The sequence below is a fragment of the Periophthalmus magnuspinnatus genome, chromosome 13 (assembly GCF_009829125.3).
Source record: "Periophthalmus magnuspinnatus isolate fPerMag1 chromosome 13, fPerMag1.2.pri, whole genome shotgun sequence".
NCBI lineage: Eukaryota > Metazoa > Chordata > Actinopteri > Gobiiformes > Gobiidae > Periophthalmus > Periophthalmus magnuspinnatus.
Window position 1 is genome coordinate 13742731 of NC_047138.1, and position 20052 is coordinate 13762782.

General features: G+C 38.7%; 2 protein-coding genes across 7 annotated transcripts in view; both read right to left on the reverse strand.

Moving 5' to 3' along the window:
• Positions 1–15537, reverse strand: part of stim1a (stromal interaction molecule 1a) — a 31127-nt gene extending 15590 nt beyond the window's left edge. For 2 of the 6 annotated variants that reach the window (XM_055225884.1, XM_055225888.1), the window contains exons 1-7: positions 15329–15510; positions 13963–14098; positions 9159–9236; positions 8298–8428; positions 7064–7178; positions 3647–3758; positions 1723–1838 (exon numbers count right to left, since the gene is read on the reverse strand). In XM_055225884.1, coding sequence (XP_055081859.1) covers positions 1723–1838; positions 3647–3758; positions 7064–7178; positions 8298–8428; positions 9159–9236; positions 13963–14086 — 676 coding nt within the window. In that variant the 5' untranslated portion in view covers positions 14087–14098; positions 15329–15510. Of the gene's footprint in view, positions 1–1722; positions 1839–3646; positions 3759–7063; positions 7179–8297; positions 8429–9158; positions 9237–13962; positions 14099–15328 lie in introns of all 6 variants that reach the window. The other 4 variants (XM_055225885.1, XM_055225887.1, XM_055225886.1 and 1 more) reach the window with 3 other exon arrangements.
• A 1160-nt stretch (positions 15538–16697) lies between these two features.
• LOC117380459 (post-GPI attachment to proteins factor 2-like) lies at positions 16698–19890 on the reverse strand. Its single transcript, XM_033977271.2, has 6 exons — positions 19746–19890; positions 19067–19254; positions 18695–18944; positions 18008–18114; positions 17832–17940; positions 16698–17007 (listed from the first exon to the last, which is right to left on the reverse strand). Exons 2-6 carry the CDS (start codon positions 19232–19234, stop codon positions 16880–16882), a joined length of 762 nt encoding a protein of 253 aa, XP_033833162.1. The 5' UTR covers positions 19235–19254; positions 19746–19890; the 3' UTR covers positions 16698–16879.
• Between the last annotated feature and the right edge of the window lie 162 nt (positions 19891–20052).

A 20052-nucleotide genomic window follows, 5' to 3' on the forward strand; every position in this document is an offset into this window, starting at 1 on the left:
ACAGACATAAACATCCACTATAGCAGGTCTGAAGAGGATAAATAAATCCTTTTGTTTATTGACAACGCTTAGGTCTAAACAGGAAAGACATTTATCATTTGGAGTCCTGTTCCTCTCGCACACCAATAGAGAACATGGGGCTGTTTTTTGTAAAAGGAGGAGAGTCAACGAGGGTAAAATTACAAAATTACTATTGAGTAGTGGGAAATTTGTCTAGTTAGTCATTTTTACATCATAATTAATAATACATAATCATACATAATCATAATCATTTTTACATTTTAAAGGTGCACTATGATGGAGGGTCTGTCACCTGAATGTTCCACCATACAGTATGGGCTCATCTATTTTACATTTATTCAATTAAAGTACGGTAAATTTCATAGCTAAAAATAAGTAAATAAATATTTTTGGTTTAGTGATGTGACCTGCTAGTCTCATGAAGTTTGCCAAGTTTTATGCAATTTTGAAGAGCATTCTAAGTCAGTGTGTAAACTATGGTACGTGTACTATTGGCGGTGCATGAGCTCCTTCAGGCGGTACTTTGACAGCTCTTCAGTTGTGGGTTTGCTTCTCCTTTGCGTAATGTTTTCTTTATAATTACAGTGCAAATGATTTAATCCACTTTTAAACCTGCCTTAGCCCTAGATTAGACCTGGAATAGTCCTGTTATATTCTTGACTTAAATCTGGTGGTATTCAGAAAGCAACATTTTTTCTTTGGTGCTACTTGGTGTGTAACATTTGAGACCCACTGTTCTAAGCAAAACAATATGATCTCCATGGAGAAATGACTGTATTGTACCCTCCCCTTTAATGACAGTACAGACAAATCAATGGGAGTTGTCCTGAGCGAGTGTCTTTGAGAGGCTGTCACATGCAGGCACTCGGAGCTGATGACCTCACAGGGAGTGGTCTTTTGCCAAACACGTTCACAAAGAAACATGCCACACACAGACCACTGTCACTGCATCACATCTCTTTTATTTTCTTTTTAATTTGGGATTTAGTCTGGGGAGAGTTCACCATATATTCCCATAAAGCAGGATTGTATCTAGATTTATTAATTTAACTTGGTAATTTCTGTTGGTGATGTCTGCGTGAGCATGTGTATAGAATAGGGATGGGACAAGCGACATTTCCCACAGGGCCAGACAAGAGAGTCCATGAGAATGAGATTGCATAACTAATAAGGAATAAACTGTGCAGATCTGTTGACAATTTTCACCTCACATTAAAATTTATTTCATTTTATAATTTTGCTGTCAGTGTAGGTTAACAGCCTCTCAAAACTTCACTCATAAGAGCCTAACCCTTTGGTGGAATGGCCTGCTAGTCTCATGGAGATTGCTTTAGAACTACAGTGGAAATGATGTAATCCACTTTTAAATCTGGTTTAGCCCTAGACTAGACCTGAAATAGTCCTGTTATATATTTGATTTATGACATTTTATATTTTTGCTTTCAATGTAGGTCAACAGCTTCTCAAAATGTCACTGAAAAGAGCCTAACCCTTTTGTTGAGTGACCTGTTAGTCTCATGGAGACTTGAAGTCAACAGCTAACCCTTATTTTTGTCCAAGCCAAATGTAAACAAAAAAACTCAATCTCAAGATAATTTTTCACACGTGAGCACAATCCTTTTCATATTCTATCTCCAAATATCATCCCATCCCTGGTATAGAAACAAAAGACAATGAAAGGAGTGCTCAGAGGAGGCATACTTAGTGGTGCTCCGAACAGCACTGTGTCCAGTGCTTTGAGCTGGAGCTTCTGCACGTGGCTCCGGTCCAGGATCTTCAGAATGGACAGTGTCAGGGTGGTGTTCTTCACAGCAAGCCTATGGGACAAACATGAGTTCAATCTAACACATCTGCTTTGCATCAGTAAAGTTGAGCATCTCTATCATTCAAAAAAGGAGCACTAAATAGGCCATACATAAGCCAGACGTGTCCAACTCAAGGTACTCAAGGTACTGCCCAACATTTCAAAGTAAGCAGCACAGAACATAAACACAAACACTTTAAGTTGTACTTGACAATTTCACAGAAAACATCCTATAAATTCAACAAATCACCATAACATGATAATGGGTCATCTAACCTAAGCGCAGCAAAAGGTAAAGGAATGCTCTTTAAACAGTAGCCTTGGTGAAGTGAATCAATATTTACAAATTCATTCTGTTTATTTCTTCTTTTCATCAGTTTTCAGCAGACAAGTCAGCTCAAAAGTCAGGCCCACTTTGAAATTCACTCTGGTTCTGGAAGTAAATTTTCCATTCATGTTACCCATGGACTTTTTGGAAAATTCAAATATTAAGGGTTCAAAGGCATCACGGAGGCTAACCACCTATGCGATAACTGGTTATAAAGTTTCAGGGTTCAAAGCGTGGGAAAAAAGTAGTGGCTTATAGTCTGAAATTTACAGTAACATAACATTCTGTGCGATGACCACCAGCCAAAAAGGTAGGGATGAGACATGTGTCTTTATGGTCTGGCTCATACATTGGTTCAAAGTATTGTAATTTGGCAGTGAAAATCTGTGCATATTTCTTTAAGCTAAATCCAGGCACCAGACCATGAGGTTCATCCCATCCCTACTAATGAGCAACATTTGGGACAAGCTTCACTCCTACGTGCATCACCTGGAGCCATTTCAGGACTGTACCTTCCTTGGACCTTTTTATATAACCTGTCCACTGTGGATTAGGAACACTGAACTGCAGTATGAGAGGCTCACACCCAGTCTTCCTGATTATGTGCTGAGACACACAAACATCATCTGTTATGCATAATTTCCGGGAGTTTAAATGACATCACTGCATTCTATTTGACAATAGTATTTGATTTAATACAGATGATTGCAGCTATAATTAATACTGTTAAAGAAGACACATTGTGCTTTTGTCTGCTATATAGCTATAATCTACGACATTCATTGATGATTACGTTAAAATTGCAACATCAGCATTCTGCTATTTGAAACTACTGCACATCACATCATGTTTGTGAAGTTGTATCATGTAACATTTATGAAAAATAGCATTAACCGACAGCTTGGGGGTGACATAGGCTTGTAGGCTGAGTCTTCGATAGGATCACACAGCTAAGCATAAGGAGGGTTCGAATAGTGCCCAGGAGAGACTGCAAGATTACGCAAGCATGCATATATAACATATGATAACATACAAAACCACTTTCGGCATATTTTTAATGAGGGAACAACGTTATAACATGATAGAAAGCTCCAAAAAGTAAATTTTACATAATACCCTGTCATTATGAAAATAAAATTAGAGAATGAAATAAGTACAGAGGGGTGGGTGTATGCCGGTTGCTGTGAAAATCGGGCTAGATCAGAGCAATGACATCTTGATGCAGAAGTATAAAGATTACTTGAACATGCACATTCTAAATACAATTTTGACTGGGTGTTTAAGAACGGGAAATGGCGAAATATAGCTCTTTCCCCAAATCTGGCAGTATGAAATCACCACATTATAGTATTTATATATATAATAGTATAGTATTATAGTATTAATAGTATTATAACCTCCAATATTTATATTTACATTTAAACCTTTTGTTAGGAAGTTTTTAGATGTAAATATATAAGCAGTTAAAGTACATTTAAATTAAAATTCCTTACCTTGGCATGGCACTTCCACTAAAGTTCATTTTGCGGATGGCCTCCACATACTGAGGGAGCTCTACATACGAGATGAGCCATTCCACCACCTCATCCACCGTCCAGTTATACACTGCCAGTGAAATGTGTGCACAAAACAAAGATTAGAAATGTAGAGTAGACACTGAAAACAACATTTACACACAAGAGCAACAATGAACTGTTGTTGGAAGACTATGCCTATTATAATATGTTACTTTTCAAAGGCCAGAGGGTTAGATTACTGCAAGCTGGTCAATGTACTCCACCCAACCACTAACAGGAAAAGCAAAAGCCAATTCAGCATTCAGCATTCAGCGCATAGACAAGGGCCCGGTTTCAAGAAGCAAATTTAGTCCAAACTAAGACCTTGCTAACCCTGAAAAGAGGTCAACTCAGTTTCCAATTTCACAGAGAGGGTTAACCTAAACCCAAGTAAGTCACCATGGTAACTCACTCTGAGAACCTAATCTGGACCAGAGCAGGTTTTATTCCTATAACACTAAGTTTAATCAGAGTCTGCTCCTGAAGGAGAGCTCTGATTGGACAGGTCACTTCCCAATTCACAGAAGTACAGGGACAGTTAAAAGTTTAATGAAGCATTTAACTTTATAAAGTGAATTTATTTTCTACTTTCATACATTTTATTTCAATTTCTAATTTTTAATAGGTTGCAACTTACTTTATTTTACAATGTACTGCTTATGATAAGGTCTTAAATTATCAGTTTGATATAAAGCAAATAGATCTATTAATTGAGCTGTGGCCTGAACTGTTGCCATAAAAGTCACATGTCACATAAAGAAGAACTGTTTATGTTACTGGACTCCAAATCCTCAAATATTTATCTAACCTTTAAGGGCTACATGTGCAAAATGATGGTGTGTAAAATTATTTTAAAGTTACAAAATAATACTGAATGAGCTACAAAGCTACGAGTGTAAAAAATAGTATGTGTATTAATGAATCACATCAACTATTCATTTAAGTATTACTCAACATTCAATTTTAATATCAAACATGGATTTAACTTGTCCACAGTCACATGACTTCCTGTAACTCTAAGATGGACGCCTCCTCTGGTTTACTGTTGCCTTGGGATTCACCATGTGGCTTCTCTCCTCAACTTGTGGTCTAACTCTGCTTCAAACCTGTTTTCTGACACAGAAAAGTCTGAGTTGGCCCAGTATGAGTAGGATAACTCTGAGTCACTAATTAAACTCAGGGTTAGTTCAGACTACTTTGTGAAACAGGGCCAAGATGTAGTACTACTCAAGGACACAATGTTGCAGTATTACTAATAGAAGAGATTGAAAAGCCACAATTACCCCAAATCAGTTATAATTGGTCACTGGTTCAAAGAAAAATCATTTAAAGAAGGCAATTTCACAATACAATAAATAAATTATGGTCTGATCCCTATGACTATATGCCTATTAATGCAGCATTATGCTCAGACAAACTTTTCCCATGCATCCCTCCTGTTGGCCAGCCTCCGTCAGGCTCTGAGTGAGGTGGATGTAAACAATCACAATGCAGTCTTTTTGACAGTATAAAGCTACTTTGTAAACTAGACTTTAAATAGATTTTTTGGCACATCACCCATCCCTAACCTGCATCCTGTGTGTGAAGTTCTAAGATACTGTACCTTAACCTTTTGCCTCTGCAGCTCAGGTTAAATTTACTGTGGTGTGCCTTGGTCCTTACTAGAACCAGGAAGTATGATCACACAAGTCCTGTACTCAGGTCTCTGCACCAGCTTCCTGTGGCTCAGAGAACAAAATTTAAAGCAGCTATGCTTGTTTACAAGTCTCTCCATGGCCTAGCACCATACTACAGAGTGTTAATAAAGTCTGCAATTTAATAGATATTTGATAGATAGAAGATATCTTAATCAGACTTGTTTTGTACTCAGTGGTTTCCAAAATTGTTCACCTCATTTATTACACCTCTATATGGGCAACATTAGTCACACGAATCACATCAAGGTGGTCAGGATTTCTTGCCATGTTAACTGTAGCATAGCCTCATCAATACTTTCAGTCACATCTGTTATCTTTTGCTTTAGTTCAGTAATGTTCTGTATCTTTGTTTCATACACAATATCTTTAACATAGCCTCATAGAATAAATGCAGAGGTGTGATATCTGGTGAACGTGGTGGCTACGGAATAGGTCCTTCCCTTCCAATTCAACGCTCTGTAAATGTTTGATTGCGGAACTCACAAACATGCAGACCCCAGTGTGGTGGGGCACCATTAGCTGAAAAATGATGGTTGGTTGAAGGTCCTGCAGTGGTGATGCCACAACTTCAATCAAAAGTTCAAGGTCAACATCTGCAGTAACTGATCTCACATGGAAGAAAAAATGACGAATAATTGACCAAAAATGCAAGATGATTAAAAACTTTTATAACCACTGAGTACAAGAGCAAATCCAATTAAGATTTCTTATCAACTGCCTTTGTAATTCAATTTTAAAACTGAGACTTTATGGACACCCTGGATATCTCCCACATCAGTGCCATATAAAACATCTCGCACTCTGACAACTTCAGGGACCGGCCTCCTGCCGGTGCCCAGAGTCAAGACTAAACATGGGGAATTAGCGTTTCAGTTTTATGCAGCTAAAACATGGAACACTCTTCAGAATAGAAGATGTGAGACAGGCCTCTACTTTGACAATGTTTAAATCCAGGCTCAAAACGGTTCTGTTTAGCTGTGCATACGACTGAAAGGTTTTTATTCTTCTTTTATTCTTCTCTTTTAATGTTAATTTTATGATGATTATTTGTGATTATTTATGTTGTGATTTGTTTGTATCGTGATTTTAATGTCTTTCTTGTTCTATAAAGCACAATTATAACTACTATAAAGCACTCTTTGAATTACTTTGGGTTTGAATTGTGCTATACAAATAAACTTGCCTTGTACATTTGTATAGATAATAAATAGTATGATGGGTTTAAACCAGATTACAACAATGAAAGCCTAACATTTTATAACATGAATGAATTCTACACCTTTCAGCGTGCACCTATGCTCAGACTGAACCTAAAGTCTGTTCAATAGCTCAGTATTTTTATGCTGAAACAGTGCTGCTGTATGACTGCAATGCAGGCTGTTTGACTGTAACAGAGACAAGAGGGGAAGGGCTGCAGGAGAGAGCCAAGGACATGAAGCACTTTTTGTCTGATAACGCAACTATACTCTTGATTATGTTGTATGTGTTAAGTATTTGGAGAGCTCTAACAACATGAAGACAAGTGGAGATGTAAGTGGCATAGAGGGTCACCAGCCATGCTCATGAGTCTTTCGCCTATTATCGTACTTTAGAGGAGGAGCTAAGCATATCTGCTTTACCCAGTTATTCCAAATGAAAGCAGTGAGAGCAGTGGTACCTTCAGAGCCTTTCCATGCATTCCACAGGTCCTCCACACTGATGAACTGGTCGTCACCATGAAAGCTGTTGTGCTTGGCCTTTGGGTCATGGTAGTTTAGGTCTTCTCGAAGGAACTTTAATAAAAAAATGTTTTAAAAAGTTACTATTCCAGCAAATTAAAACAAATGCAAATCAAAAGCACAGAATAGTTATATCTCCTCTAATCTTTCTTTTTTTGGGCAATTCATTGCAAGATTACGTAGCAAGTTTCTTTTATTTAGTTAGCAAAAATTAGAAAGCCATCATTTCTATAGTTTTTTTTACAAATACAATACAAACTCTGTGTAGTAGTGTAGATTGTAGTAGTAGTTGTAGTTTTTTTCTGCACTGTGAAACTTTTCTAGTGGAGAGTCCATTATCTTCTTATCTCCAAAGATGCTATTGTTTTGGCTGAAATTTTCAAAACTATTACAGTTGTAATGGTAAATGGTCACACTTTTCCACTTTCAAGGCACCAGAGTAAACACCTGAGTACACAGACACTGGAGGCAAGGTGGGTTAAGGATCTTGCCCAAAGACAACAACAGCATTCATCTGTGGAAGATGGAATCGCACCACTGACCGACAGGGATGTTTATGTCGAGACAACTTTTGGATCAGTGGACACACACTCTGTCACTCCTGGAATAATTCCATCTTCATTGAGACAAGCAGGTGACATCATTAACCCTTTAAGGACTGAGCACATTATAGACCAGCATAGCTCGCCTAGACGTTTATTCTTCTTTTCCCCGTAAAAATCACATTAAAGGAACCATCAGAATGTACTGCATTTTTTCAAACAATTACCTCTATTTTGCATATCCATTCTTATTTTTCCTCATGCCTCTGCTTTGAGACAGCGTTTGAAATTACATGATAGCACAATTGGTTGCGGAGTTACGGTAATGGAAAATCCGCAACTCCATTCTATTGGAGATGATAGCATCCGACACTATAGGGTTAAGAAAACACGTCTAATCTTGTATTGTGGAACATTTCAGGCAAAGCAGTAACATCTCCATGGAGACAAGCACTTGTCAAATCCCTAACCAGAAACGTTATATTGCACCTTTAATTTTTTGAAAAGGGAGCAAAGGCCATGCTACTCTTGCTACTTAACATCACTTGAACAGATGGGATTATTCCAGTGATGTGCTCTGTGACTGACAAAGTTGACACCAGCTCTGCTCCTCTACAGGGCCGTGACTCACTCCGTCTGTCTCTGCCACGTCCACGTTCCCATTCGCGTCGTCGTCCATCTGCTTGTGGATACTTCGGATGGCCTCGAAACTCAAAAGGCCATTCTCATCGCTGCATAGTGGCTCATCGATACGACAGAAATCTGATTAGAACAAAACAAAAACAAGAGGATTATGGATTTAAATAAAATGGTAGAGAATAGTCTTGAGTAAAGGTTTTCATTATTAACAAGATGATATTTGCTGCTCAACATGAAATTTGTTGAATTACTCAATTATGTTCAGCGTTCAAATCCGCAAGTTACTTATAAACTGCAATGTATAACTGCTTTGTTGCTTGTCATATTGCTTTGCCTAGAATATTCCACAGTATGGCATTCAACTTTTTTATCTCCAAGGAGACAAGCAGTTGCCATCACCAAGCCAAGTTACAGATCAGATCTGTAGAGAAACGAGCCCGCTCACAGTAAGAATGCATGTTTTACAAGGTATTTTTGAAAAATAAAAATATGTAATTGATTAAAATGCAAAATACATACATTTATTGCCAAACTGGAACATTCCAGGTGAAGCAATAACAACCTATAAGCAAGTAGCAGGCCCTCCACCAGAAAAGTTACACAGTGCACCTTTAGATCCTAACTCCTGATCATAAACAAGATGTCATGGTCCCTGACTGTTCCTGAATGCCAAGTTGTCGCTGCAGCATTGAAAGTAGAGTCAAATCAAAAGGGTTCATTTTCCTACTAGGACAATCATCTAGAAATCTCTCCATGGTAGTTTAGAAAACTCTGGGGCCACCCAAATTGCATCTTCAATCTTTTTGTAAAAAAAAGTAATTAACTGGACTTTACAGGAAGCATAGCCTCCTACCATAAAAAGTAAATTTTGGGCCAGTTGACTCTACTCTCCAGACCCTTCTGCGTTTGTAAATGTCATTGGCTCCATCCTCTGAAAGAAAAAACAAAACAAAACATTGTCCAAGTTACTTTCTTGCCCAAGCCTTCTTGAGTGTTAGCAGTAGGGGGCTAACGATAAATGTAAATTGACTTATAAATGACAACTTATGTGACAACAATTTCTGGTTCAGTGCACAAGGTTTCCTGAGGGACTAGACTGCTTTATCATGGATAAGAATGGACTGCCACTTCCTGAAAACTAACACATTGTGTGGAGAAGATTATGTAACAAAGCACCACCCTGTACACATATACTGCATGTAACTGGAGCCATGTGGAGGGTCACGTCACCTGATACAGCATTTAAAGAGGCCAAAGAGCTGACCAAACTAAACTTGTGGTATACTTCAGAGACTCCCAACAAGGAGTACCGTCAAACCCCAATGTGTCTCTGGAGAATCTCAAGATGTTCACATTTGCACAATGACCAGCACTGAGGTTTTTCTATGCAACTACTGAATGCTTACTAGAGACGCATACTATCCACCACTCCACTAATGAAGAGCAAACTGAACTCATGCATCCTACTGTTGGTAAATGTACATATGAAAGAGGTACACAAACCGATATGTGGTTACGATTTTTTTCTGACAAGAATTAGATAAGATTTGTTTTAATAATAGAATTCATTCACATTCTAAATCCTCCAGAAGGATTTTCAAAAATGACTGACATATGAACTTAAAATGTAATGTTTGCTCTCGGTGTGTGAACGTGACTGCACTGTCTCTTCTCTGTTGTGTTGTTGTGCCTGTTGCTTCTCCAACAAGAGTTTTTCCATAAAGAGACAATAAAGACTAATCTAATCTGACACACTAATGGAATAATTACATTTCAAAACATGTTGTACAGTTCTAAAGAACAGGGGAACAGTGTCTATGCAAAATCAGACAGGACATATTATTGTTTGTGGAAGAAATGATGGTGCTTCAAAAATTGCAGGCTTTGCCATTTGCTAATTGTATCCATTCAAATTGTGATTTTGAATCAATTGTGATTAATCTTGCAGCCCTAACATACAGGACTAAAGTTATGTGGCGCTACAAAAAGCATAATGCCATTCTGTGGACACTCCTTTAAACAACACTGAGGGTTTTTGGACACCTGGAAACCTGTTCTGAACAAGTGAGCCAGTACACTGTCAGATCTAATGAGTTCTGTTTACTTGTTGAAATTGTGATGGTGATGAGCTTTTAATTACCTGCTGCTACTGCAGATTTGTTGATGTCAATAAAACCATTCTCATGGAGACGCTATTGCTTTGCCTACAGTCTTCCACAGTCAGTAATATGTAAGATATTAAAATCTATTTAATAATCCAAATGATGTGTTTGGAGCATGCCCCTGTCTAGCAATAAAAACACCTGTAAATGCAAGATAGATATGTTTAATATCAAGCTGTGGACCATTTCAGCAATACCATCTCCGTGGAGACAAGGAAGTGATAAAAATTACATAGTGCACCTTTGAATATTTGTAGAGTCAATTTAATAGTAAACAATATGAGTAACATCACGATCATTTCACCCTGTCATCTAAATTTGAACTGGCCTGAAGCCATAACCAAGGACAATCCAGAGATCAAGGTTTTAGTATTTTGCTTTGAGGCAAACTATTGCAACATTCAGTCATGAATGAGACACAAAAGCCAAGAAAGTCACAGTTCATTGATCTTGTGTAGCAAATTGGATTCTAACAAGAATTTGAAAGTTTAGCACTGCTTCCTGTTTAAGCCTGTAAAGACCTAAGTAAAGACCTAACCAACAATTTCACTGAAGCATATGAAACAGTCTCCAGTCTTCTGCTGTGTAATGCTCATGCATTCTCTCTTAATGTTTGCACAGAGCTGTTGCAGAACCATATCTACAACATTTCGGAATTTAGTCATGATCTATTCAGCTCTATGCGCACATGGTTGATAGTCTAAGCATCTGACAGAAAAAGAGACAAGGTTTCAATTCAAGCTAGGGTTGTCAAAAGTAAAGAAAATCAGATATTAATCAATACTAAAACTAGTATTGGAACTAGATACTCATTTCAGCAGGTATCGATACTACAAAATTCACATTCACAGGACAGAACTAAACTTTTCCTGAATAGCTTTATAATATTCTTGAGCTGTATCAGAACAAGTATAAGGCCACATAGACTAGTATACGCCCATGGACCACTATGGAACCTACCGGGACAAGTAAGAGATTACACAGATATAAGGCCACATGGTAATAATAAACAAAGTACTATTATTTAAGGCAGAAAATCACATTCTATTGCATAAAGAAAGAGTGTTTTTTATTATCCAGGTGGTGTCCATTCCTTGGTATTGAAATGCTAGTATCATGACAACATTAGTTTAAGCTTAGTCTTTTTTTATAGTAGCCGAGTCCATCGAGACATGTTAGGACAGGCCATTTATATGATGTGTAATGAACATAACATCGACACAGAGACCCATGTGTGTACCGGTTCTTCTTGTTTCACCCGCCAAAACTAAACCTATCCCACTCAAAGCTCTAAGAGAACTAAAGGGGTAGGTGGACCGGTTAATTTTTGAACCAAATACTTGCACAGTGCACAGGGAAACCTACCAAGCCACATACCAAAAAGGCAGCAGCGTTGCCTCACACACAAAAGGGACAGTTAGCTTTCAAAATGTCTTCCTACTCTCATTTGGCTTGCAAACCTCTGCAGACACCAGATAACATATTTACATAGCATTCAGCTGAGCTTTTAACTGGGTTGTGCAAGTCACTCTCTATGTCTACATGGACTATTTCACAGTCAGTGTTTATTTTTCTGTTGTTCTATCTGCTGCAGTGTCATCTCAAACCACTGCAAAGCTCTGAACTCTACATTCTGTGGTGTTTTTACACGACTCTGCAAACATGTGAGACTCGTTCGCAAGCTGTATAGCAGGTAGACTATTGGCTATGTCTAAATGTTAAAGGGACCATATTACGATGTTTTCTGATTGATGTAACAATGTTATTTCCTCATCACAAACAGACCTGGAGTTGTGTTTTGTTTTCTTTAACGCATAAACCCTACATATTTAGGCAGTGTTCTTCTCTCAAACGGAAAACAGTCTGTTCCACCTTGTGATGTCATGTGGTAATACCGAAAGTGCTCCACTGTGTTTTTAAACTCCATACACCTTCACTAGAATGAATTTGGATAAAACCAGCCCTGGAATTGCTTAACTCTACTGAACTAAACGTAAACAGGTAGCTGTTAACTTGACAACTACCACTTCATGAAGTCACAAACTGGAACAGAACATCTTGAGCTTTGGAGATGTAGTGATAATTAAATTTAATCTCCAGCAGCACAGTCTTATATTTTCTTTTTTTGCAGTCTAAAAACTCTCATAAAACTTTAATTGAACCCTTTAATGCAAAGAGATTCCACAGCTCTGTTGGAGGATTGTGGCAAAAACAGAGCTGTGAGTGAGTTTGCAGTAAATTAAAAATTTCAGAATTTGTGGAAGTTAATCGTAACTCGCCCAAGATATTGGCTCAAAAACATCGCTCTGGAGTCTAATCAATTTGCATCAGCCATGAAAAAATCCATATCGGTCGATCTCTATATAGGACCTTTAAACTAAGTATGCAAGTCCACCAGCAGTTGTTAACTCAGATTTAACTAGAACTCATTGACCAACATTTGCCAAAAATAGTGCAAACATTACTATCTTTAGACCTTTCTCAGAATACTAGTTCTCAAATTTCATATGTGAGCAATATTTACTTTTTTCATTAGTGTGTGGGCATCGTAGTTTACTCAGATTTTTCCCCTGGGGTCTAAAAATAACTTGAACAATAAATAAGCATAAGAAAAAAAAATCTGCTTCCATTTGTCATTGATGTGTGGTTAAACAAGATGGGACTACATAACGATTAAACAGCAGTGTTAAGACAATAAAACATGATGAATTGTATGTAAGTTTCAACAGAACATTCAACAAGCATCAGAGGGAAAAGCCCCAGGCTAACGTCTGTCATGGTATTAACTTTGTGTTTTATGGACTCCACTAATGACGCTGTTCACTTTGAAGTTTTTTTTTTTTTTTCTTGTCATAGATTAGGAATGGCTCACACAAATATGAAAGCTACAGAAGATTTTTTTTGGGTCTGAATGATGCATTTTTTTTTGTATTTATTTATGTTGCAATAATAGGATTCTGGTCAAACTTCACATTTTAAACACATCCAGAAGAATTTACAAAATAATTATCAAATAGCAACTAGCAAAATGATGCAAGAATCACAGTTGAGAACATGTTTATAGAGTACAGTGTTAGCAACTTTTAAGCACAATAAGGTAAGATATTGTGTTGTTGGTGGAGGAAATTATGGTACTTCAAAAATTGCAGCCTTTGCCATGTACAGGCCTTGAACTGCAAAAAACTGTGAAGTGCACACTATCTTCAAAAGGGAAGTAGTAAAAGTAATATCCTCTTTCACAATGAAACTACCCTTTGAGCTAAAGTTGGTGGTGTATATGGACAATTAGCTGCCAGAATATAGCTTTGGTTGTGTTGGAGAACAGGCTTAGTGGAGAATTCCTGGTTGACTATTCTGAGCTGGGCTACATTTAGTGCCTGCACAATTACAAAGATATGGCATGCAAAGTAACACTCTCACTGTCAATCAGAGCAGCACAGCCCATGAAGCCCCACATTAAAAGCTCTTGTATGAACTGTGTTAATGCTTACTCACCTGACACACTTTCGGCCACTGGACTGTCCGTTGTGGGGACAGGGGGCGGGGTTTTGTCACTCCAGCTCTCGCAGACCAGACACAAGCAGAGTATCCACAAGGTCATTAATCTGTTCCACTCCATGACTGGTGTACACTGGAAAGTAAAGGCAAATGAAATAGTTAGTCACTTTCAATGTAGTTCTTTCAGCAAACTAGACATTTAATCATATTCATAATTGTACATGATTAAAGGAGCTTCAACATCTCATCTTCAACATCAAGCTAACCTATACTCTGAAAAGCTATAAAACAGCTTTTTACAGTTTTGAAGATTGTATTAAATATTATGTAAGTATGGTGCTTTCATGATAGGCAACCAAAATACCTTATATCAAGGATCAATTATTCATTCACAGACCTATGAACAAGGTGGATAAGGTAAAGTGTCTTGCCCAAGGACACAACCATAACATCCACAGGTGAGTTTTGTATTGTATTATGAGAGAGTGAATTAAACATTTCAAGGAATTTCTTATAGGAAGCTCTTTTTTACATTCATAGTGACAAGATTTGAGGAATACCTTCTACCAAGACAAAAAACCTACCCTTAGCCTACAGCTAGAAGATGACAGATGAAGTGGCAGCATTGAACCACACCTCTGACCATTCTTATCTATGTGATCACAAAACCTACCGTCTACCTAGTCCAACAACAGCCTTGAATGAACAGTAACATGACAGGAAAAGTCTACATTCTACTAACATTTTTACCTGATGCCTCCCCAAGACTATGAACAAAACTCAAATTGAGGAATTGGATCTTAGTTCAGATTGATTAAATGTTTGTTTCAGCTTTGTTCATCAGCATCGCTTAAGGAGGGAAAGTGATATAAGGAAGAAGCCTCACAGCAGCCAGTTACATAAACCAAGCGAGAGTCCTCTTCCTGGATGGCCATCGCTTACTCCTTCTTCCCTTTTATTTGGCTAGAACAATTTACATCAAAAAACACTGTCACTCAGTAGGGGGTCATGGCCTCAAGGATTTCACTTCCCATGGAGAAATTGACATTATCTTGAGCAGCAGCTGTTGAGGACGTCTCCATGCCTGCCCACAGCTTGCTAGCTTGCTAAATATCTCGGCTAACTAGGAAATGAATGCGACACGCGTAAAAGTGTGTTGTCGGTTTTACGGGGAACATATACGTTACGAGTCGGGTTCATTTAATCGCAATAAATGGATATAACGTTCAAAGCTTTCCAAAAGACCCAACGTTAGAAAAAAAATCTCAAAAATAGACTGACAGCCGAGTGGGAGAGGGAAAGTGTGGGTACGTGTCCATCACGCTGCGCTGCCGTGGCACCATTGGCTGTAGCGGGGACGTACCTGTCATGTAGAGCCCGTAAAGTCCCTCTCAGCTCTGGATTAACATTGCCGCAGATGCGCGGTCGCCTGAAGCCGAAACAGAGCGACGCTAAAGCTGAGTGTGGTAGCTCCAGTGAGAGGCAGATCCAGCTCCGAAAGAACCGCAGAGAGCGCACTGGGAACTGCCTTCCTCTGCGCTGGCACCTGTGCGCTGCGGTGCTGCGAGTGGCGCCATCTACTGTTAGGAGTGCGGTGTGACAGTTAGGAGTACAGCGTGGAGTAGAGACGCCTTGGCTGGAGGGCTCCATCTGGTGGAATAATTGAGTTACTGCAAAGGTTTTTAAATTGAATATTGCCTGTTATAATGAAGAACTATGTGAGGGACTAAAGGGAAATCTAGCTTTAAGTTTCAGACCATATTCATTGTTGATTTGTTTTCCTCAATTATAGGCCTACAAGAAAAACAGACTTACAGTTCCAGTGACTGCAGGCCTACATTCACACTCCATACAACTGTACAACTCCTTATCTTAATAACCTCATTTGAAATCACCATTTTTTTATAGTATCTGTACATCTCCTTACCCCACCACCTCTTTCATAGCCTTATACACTGCCTGGCCAAAAAAAAAACAAAAAAAAAAAAAAAAAGATGCCACCTGGATTTAACTATCCAAATGATCTGGTGTTGCTGCAGTTGGTCAGCTCTAGGTTCAGCAACAGTATGTGTTCAAACAATGAGGACAGCTGACTACCTGAATATACTGAATGACCAGGTTATTCCATCAATGGATTTTTTCTTCCCTGATGGCACTCAAATTGTGAAAAAGTGGTTCAGGGAGACATCATTTTCACACATGGATTGTCCACCATAGAGTCCAGACCTTAACTTCATTGAGAATCTTTGGGATGTGCTGGAGAAGGCTTTGTGCAGCGGTCAGACTCTACCATCATCAATGCAAGATCTTGGTGAAAAATTAATGCAACACTGGATGGAAATAAATCTTGTGACATTGCAGAAGCTTATCAAAACAACACCACAGCGAATCTGTGCCGTAATCAAAGCAGCAGTCCAACAAAATATTAGAGTGTGTGACCTTTTTTTTTGGTGGCAACTTTTTTTTTGGCCAGGTAGTGTATTTTATATTTCCTAAAAGGCATTTTGTATTATATTTTATTCTACTTAGCCTATAAGAATCTCTATGTTTTTGTCTTATTAAGTTTTATTTTTTCTGCTTTCATTATTTTGAAATTATATTATTATTACCATTTAATTTTTGTTATTTGTTATTGTATTGTTATGCGTGAGCTATAAAATGCCTACAGTTTAAGTCAGATTAAAAACACCAAAATACACATATAATAAAAACAAATATCAAAAGAGAAAAGTAACATTTAAAAACACTTTACTTTTTACCACAAACGGCATTGGCAGTGTCTTTGTGCATGTACATATTACAATTGGCATCATGGAAATATGTGGAACAGGCCGTCCCAGTCTTCCTGTGCTGCTGCTGTGTCCGACTCGTCCCCAGGGTTGCTGCTGTTTGGGTGGGCTTGCGGAGAGTCTAGTCAGAAGTGTTTATCCTCTAAAGACACAACCACTATGTCCCTGCCTCTGAAGTCCCACACTGCTGTGAGGTGGAACGCCATGTTGGAGAAGACCAGGAGATACTCGAAGAGGGCAAACATCGTGTATGCTGAAAAAGACAGGCGGTATGGTTCAATATTTAGCCAGAGGTACAAGGACTCCTGGACTCTTGGAATTATTTCAGATTAATGCAATTTTATTACTTTTTCTAGAATAAATTTGAACTAGGGCTGTGCAAGTAATCAAATTATTATTTAATCTAGATCCAGTCAGGTTTAGAGCCAATCATCTGTCTGTAAAAGTATGTGATTTGGAGCAGAGTTCAGACTTTGGAGGATCTATTTTTTGGTGTGTTGAATGGCTCACAAATCTCAAAAAGTCCAATGTTTATATGTTGATATATGTAAGATTAAAAATGAAAATCAGAATAGATGAGCAGAAAAGTGTCATATTCCTCAACCCTAACTTGAAAATGTAAACAAGAAATTGCATTGGACATTTATCGAATGGAGGAGATGACGGCATTGGTGAATGACAGGCAGGGTTGGTTTGTGTCCTGTTAGGAGAAGTGGGCTGAATATGCAGATCTAGAAATGCCCAATTTTATTTAAGAATATGACTAAATAGAAGATTGATGTACAATTTGTGGTCGCTCCCTCTTGTTCCTTTTGTGTTATGTGTTCTGGTGGAAATGATGGGAACGATTGTTGGCAGGAGAAAAAATGCATATGTTAAAAGTCCTCACCACTGTAAAACACTAAAATTCATAAATAAAGAATAAAAAAACAAAAAATAAATATTTGCCAACTTGCCTGACATACAGTACAGCTTACAATATAATGTCTAAATGCGTTTGCAAAAACAATTGACTCCATTTTCCTAATCCATCTTTCTTTTGCCCATATTCTCAACTATCTGAACATCAAGCCTCACCTCCAGATTGACAGTACATGTTGTGCTTCCAGTAGAAGAACCCGGCAAAACCGCAGAAGAAGGAGCAAGCGAATAACAGGCGTTTCTTCCAGCGATGAGATCTGGCATCCTTGGACACACAGAGAAGGTTAGTAGCATTTATTGCACTAGTTTAAGTAGTAGTGCTGTTTGCTTACCTCAGGGCTAAAGGTCTGTTTCTTTATAGCACTCCACAAACGGCAGGTTATGAGCATGTACACAAGAGAGCTGCCAATGAACAGCAGGAAACCAGTCTTATGCACGGCTGAGGGCACACAGAAGATAAAGCAGGTAAGTGTGGGAATGGGTAATGTATCTGTATCACATTGGAGGTCAGATTAACACTGTGGTTATGGCCTATTTCGTGGTTGTAGTCATGTGTTTCCTGCGATAGACAACATTATGAGGACTTCTTACTATTCAAAAGAGAGGATACTGTCTTCTGAATTCATTGCTATGGCAACAGTCCTAATTTATCATAATTCTGAAACCCATGAATAGCCACAGCTCGTAAGTGTATAAGCACCAAGTAAGCACCAAATCTTAGAAATTAAAGTGTAAAAAACAGAATTGTATATGAAATAAGAAGATAAGATGATCACATTTTCAAATAAAATATTCACACAAAATAGACATATTTATCTATAATTTAGGAGAATTATTTTTAAACTATGGGTAAAAAAAACTGAATTGTTGTATGTGATCAGTAAACCATGTTCATTTTATAGATGTAAGGAGGTGTAAGGTTCATAATAATTCTCACTATAAGAAAAAATGGGGGGAAAAATGACTATAATAGAAAAAAATCACTATAATGCAAAAACATAAAAATGAAAAGTGCTCACCGTAGGCCTCAGTGGAGGAGACAGAGGTGAGCAGCAGCAGGCCCATGTTCTCAAACACAGAAAAGAGAAGGCAGAGGGCACTCAGGGACCTCTCCACTGATCGGGCCCCAAAGCGACCCCTGTACAGTTTGGAGTAACTGTACTCCACCAGGACACGGGGGGCCCAGTGCAAACCGATACAGGCCCTCCAAATGTGGCACTCCGGGCTCAAGCTGATGGAGGCACTTATGGATGGCAGGTAGTTAGCAACCTGAAAAAGAGCCACTGGTCTATGAAACAACCCAAATATTTTTGAATGACTACAAAATGGTCTATAAATAGGATGACAAAGTTTGACTTCTCTAAAAAACATGAAATCCAAAGTGGCCATACGTGGCAGTGTGTTCCTGTGGCATCCTCAAAGTGGTACACAGAGGAGATGAAGACACAGGAGAGCAGTCCCAGCAGAGGCAGGCACAGGGTCCCCACAACACAAGACCTGAAGGAAATCCTCAACAACAGCGGCCTGTCGGGCCCCGCCGCATGGGGTCCCTGCAACATCTTCTGCAAAAGGACCGGGCCTGGTGTATGCAACAAAACAAATGGGTTGGTAAGAGATAACTACATATACAGCCAAGTAGAAAAAGCCTACAGAACTATGCCAGTTTTGTCGATTTCATTAGACACCCATGACAACCATGCCACGAATTACATATAAGTTAATTAGGCCTGAATACATACAAGATCCACAGTGAAGCATTCCAGGCTGTGGACAGTTGTTGAGAGGTTAAATCTCAGGGAAACTCTTTGTACCATGTAATTAATGTTGAACAGAAACATGATTCTCTGAATGTAAATAATCTGACTGTGAGCAGGAAAAGACTGAGCAGAGTGGTCAGGGCAATAAAGCCAAGATTAAGATGGAACCATCGGACCTTCCTGTCCTTATAATCAGCACTGTAGGCTACTGCTGATTAGCCTCCTCGTGTGTCTGTATACAACCATCAATGCGTGCAAATGCATTAGGCTCATGAACCCCGAGCACACAGAGGAGAACGCGGATGTGCGTTACCTTAAATCAACTGCTGCCTCTCGTCATCTTTATCCCCCTCGTAAATATACGATAATACACGTGCGGTTCTGTAACATCAGTCCAAAGCCGTTGTCAGGAGCAGCTCTTTCTGCGCGCGCGTCAGCATCAGCTGGACCACAGAGGCGCTCGATAGGCCGTCACCAACCGGAAGAACATATCAAGAGAACCGTGGTGACGTCAACGGTGCCGTACCCAGCGACATGGTTTGGAAAAACGTAGCCACGCGTCCTATCATGTTTAAATTTGCAATCCTTAAATCCATAATATTGCTTTATAACAGTGCATA

Excerpts from the sequence above, each read along its gene's own strand:
- LOC117380459 (XM_033977271.2), bottom strand. The coding sequence starts at position 19,234 with ATGTTGCAGGGACCCCATGCGGCGGGGCCCGACAGGCCGCTGTTGTTG. Across the intron at positions 18,945-19,066 it reads CCACAGGAACACACTGCCAC|GTTGCTAACTACCTGCCATC; the intron begins GTATGGCCACTT and ends GCTCTTTTTCAG. Across the intron at positions 17,008-17,831 it reads CATGTACTGTCAATCTGGAG|CATACACGATGTTTGCCCTC; the intron begins GTGAGGCTTGAT and ends TGTCTTTTTCAG.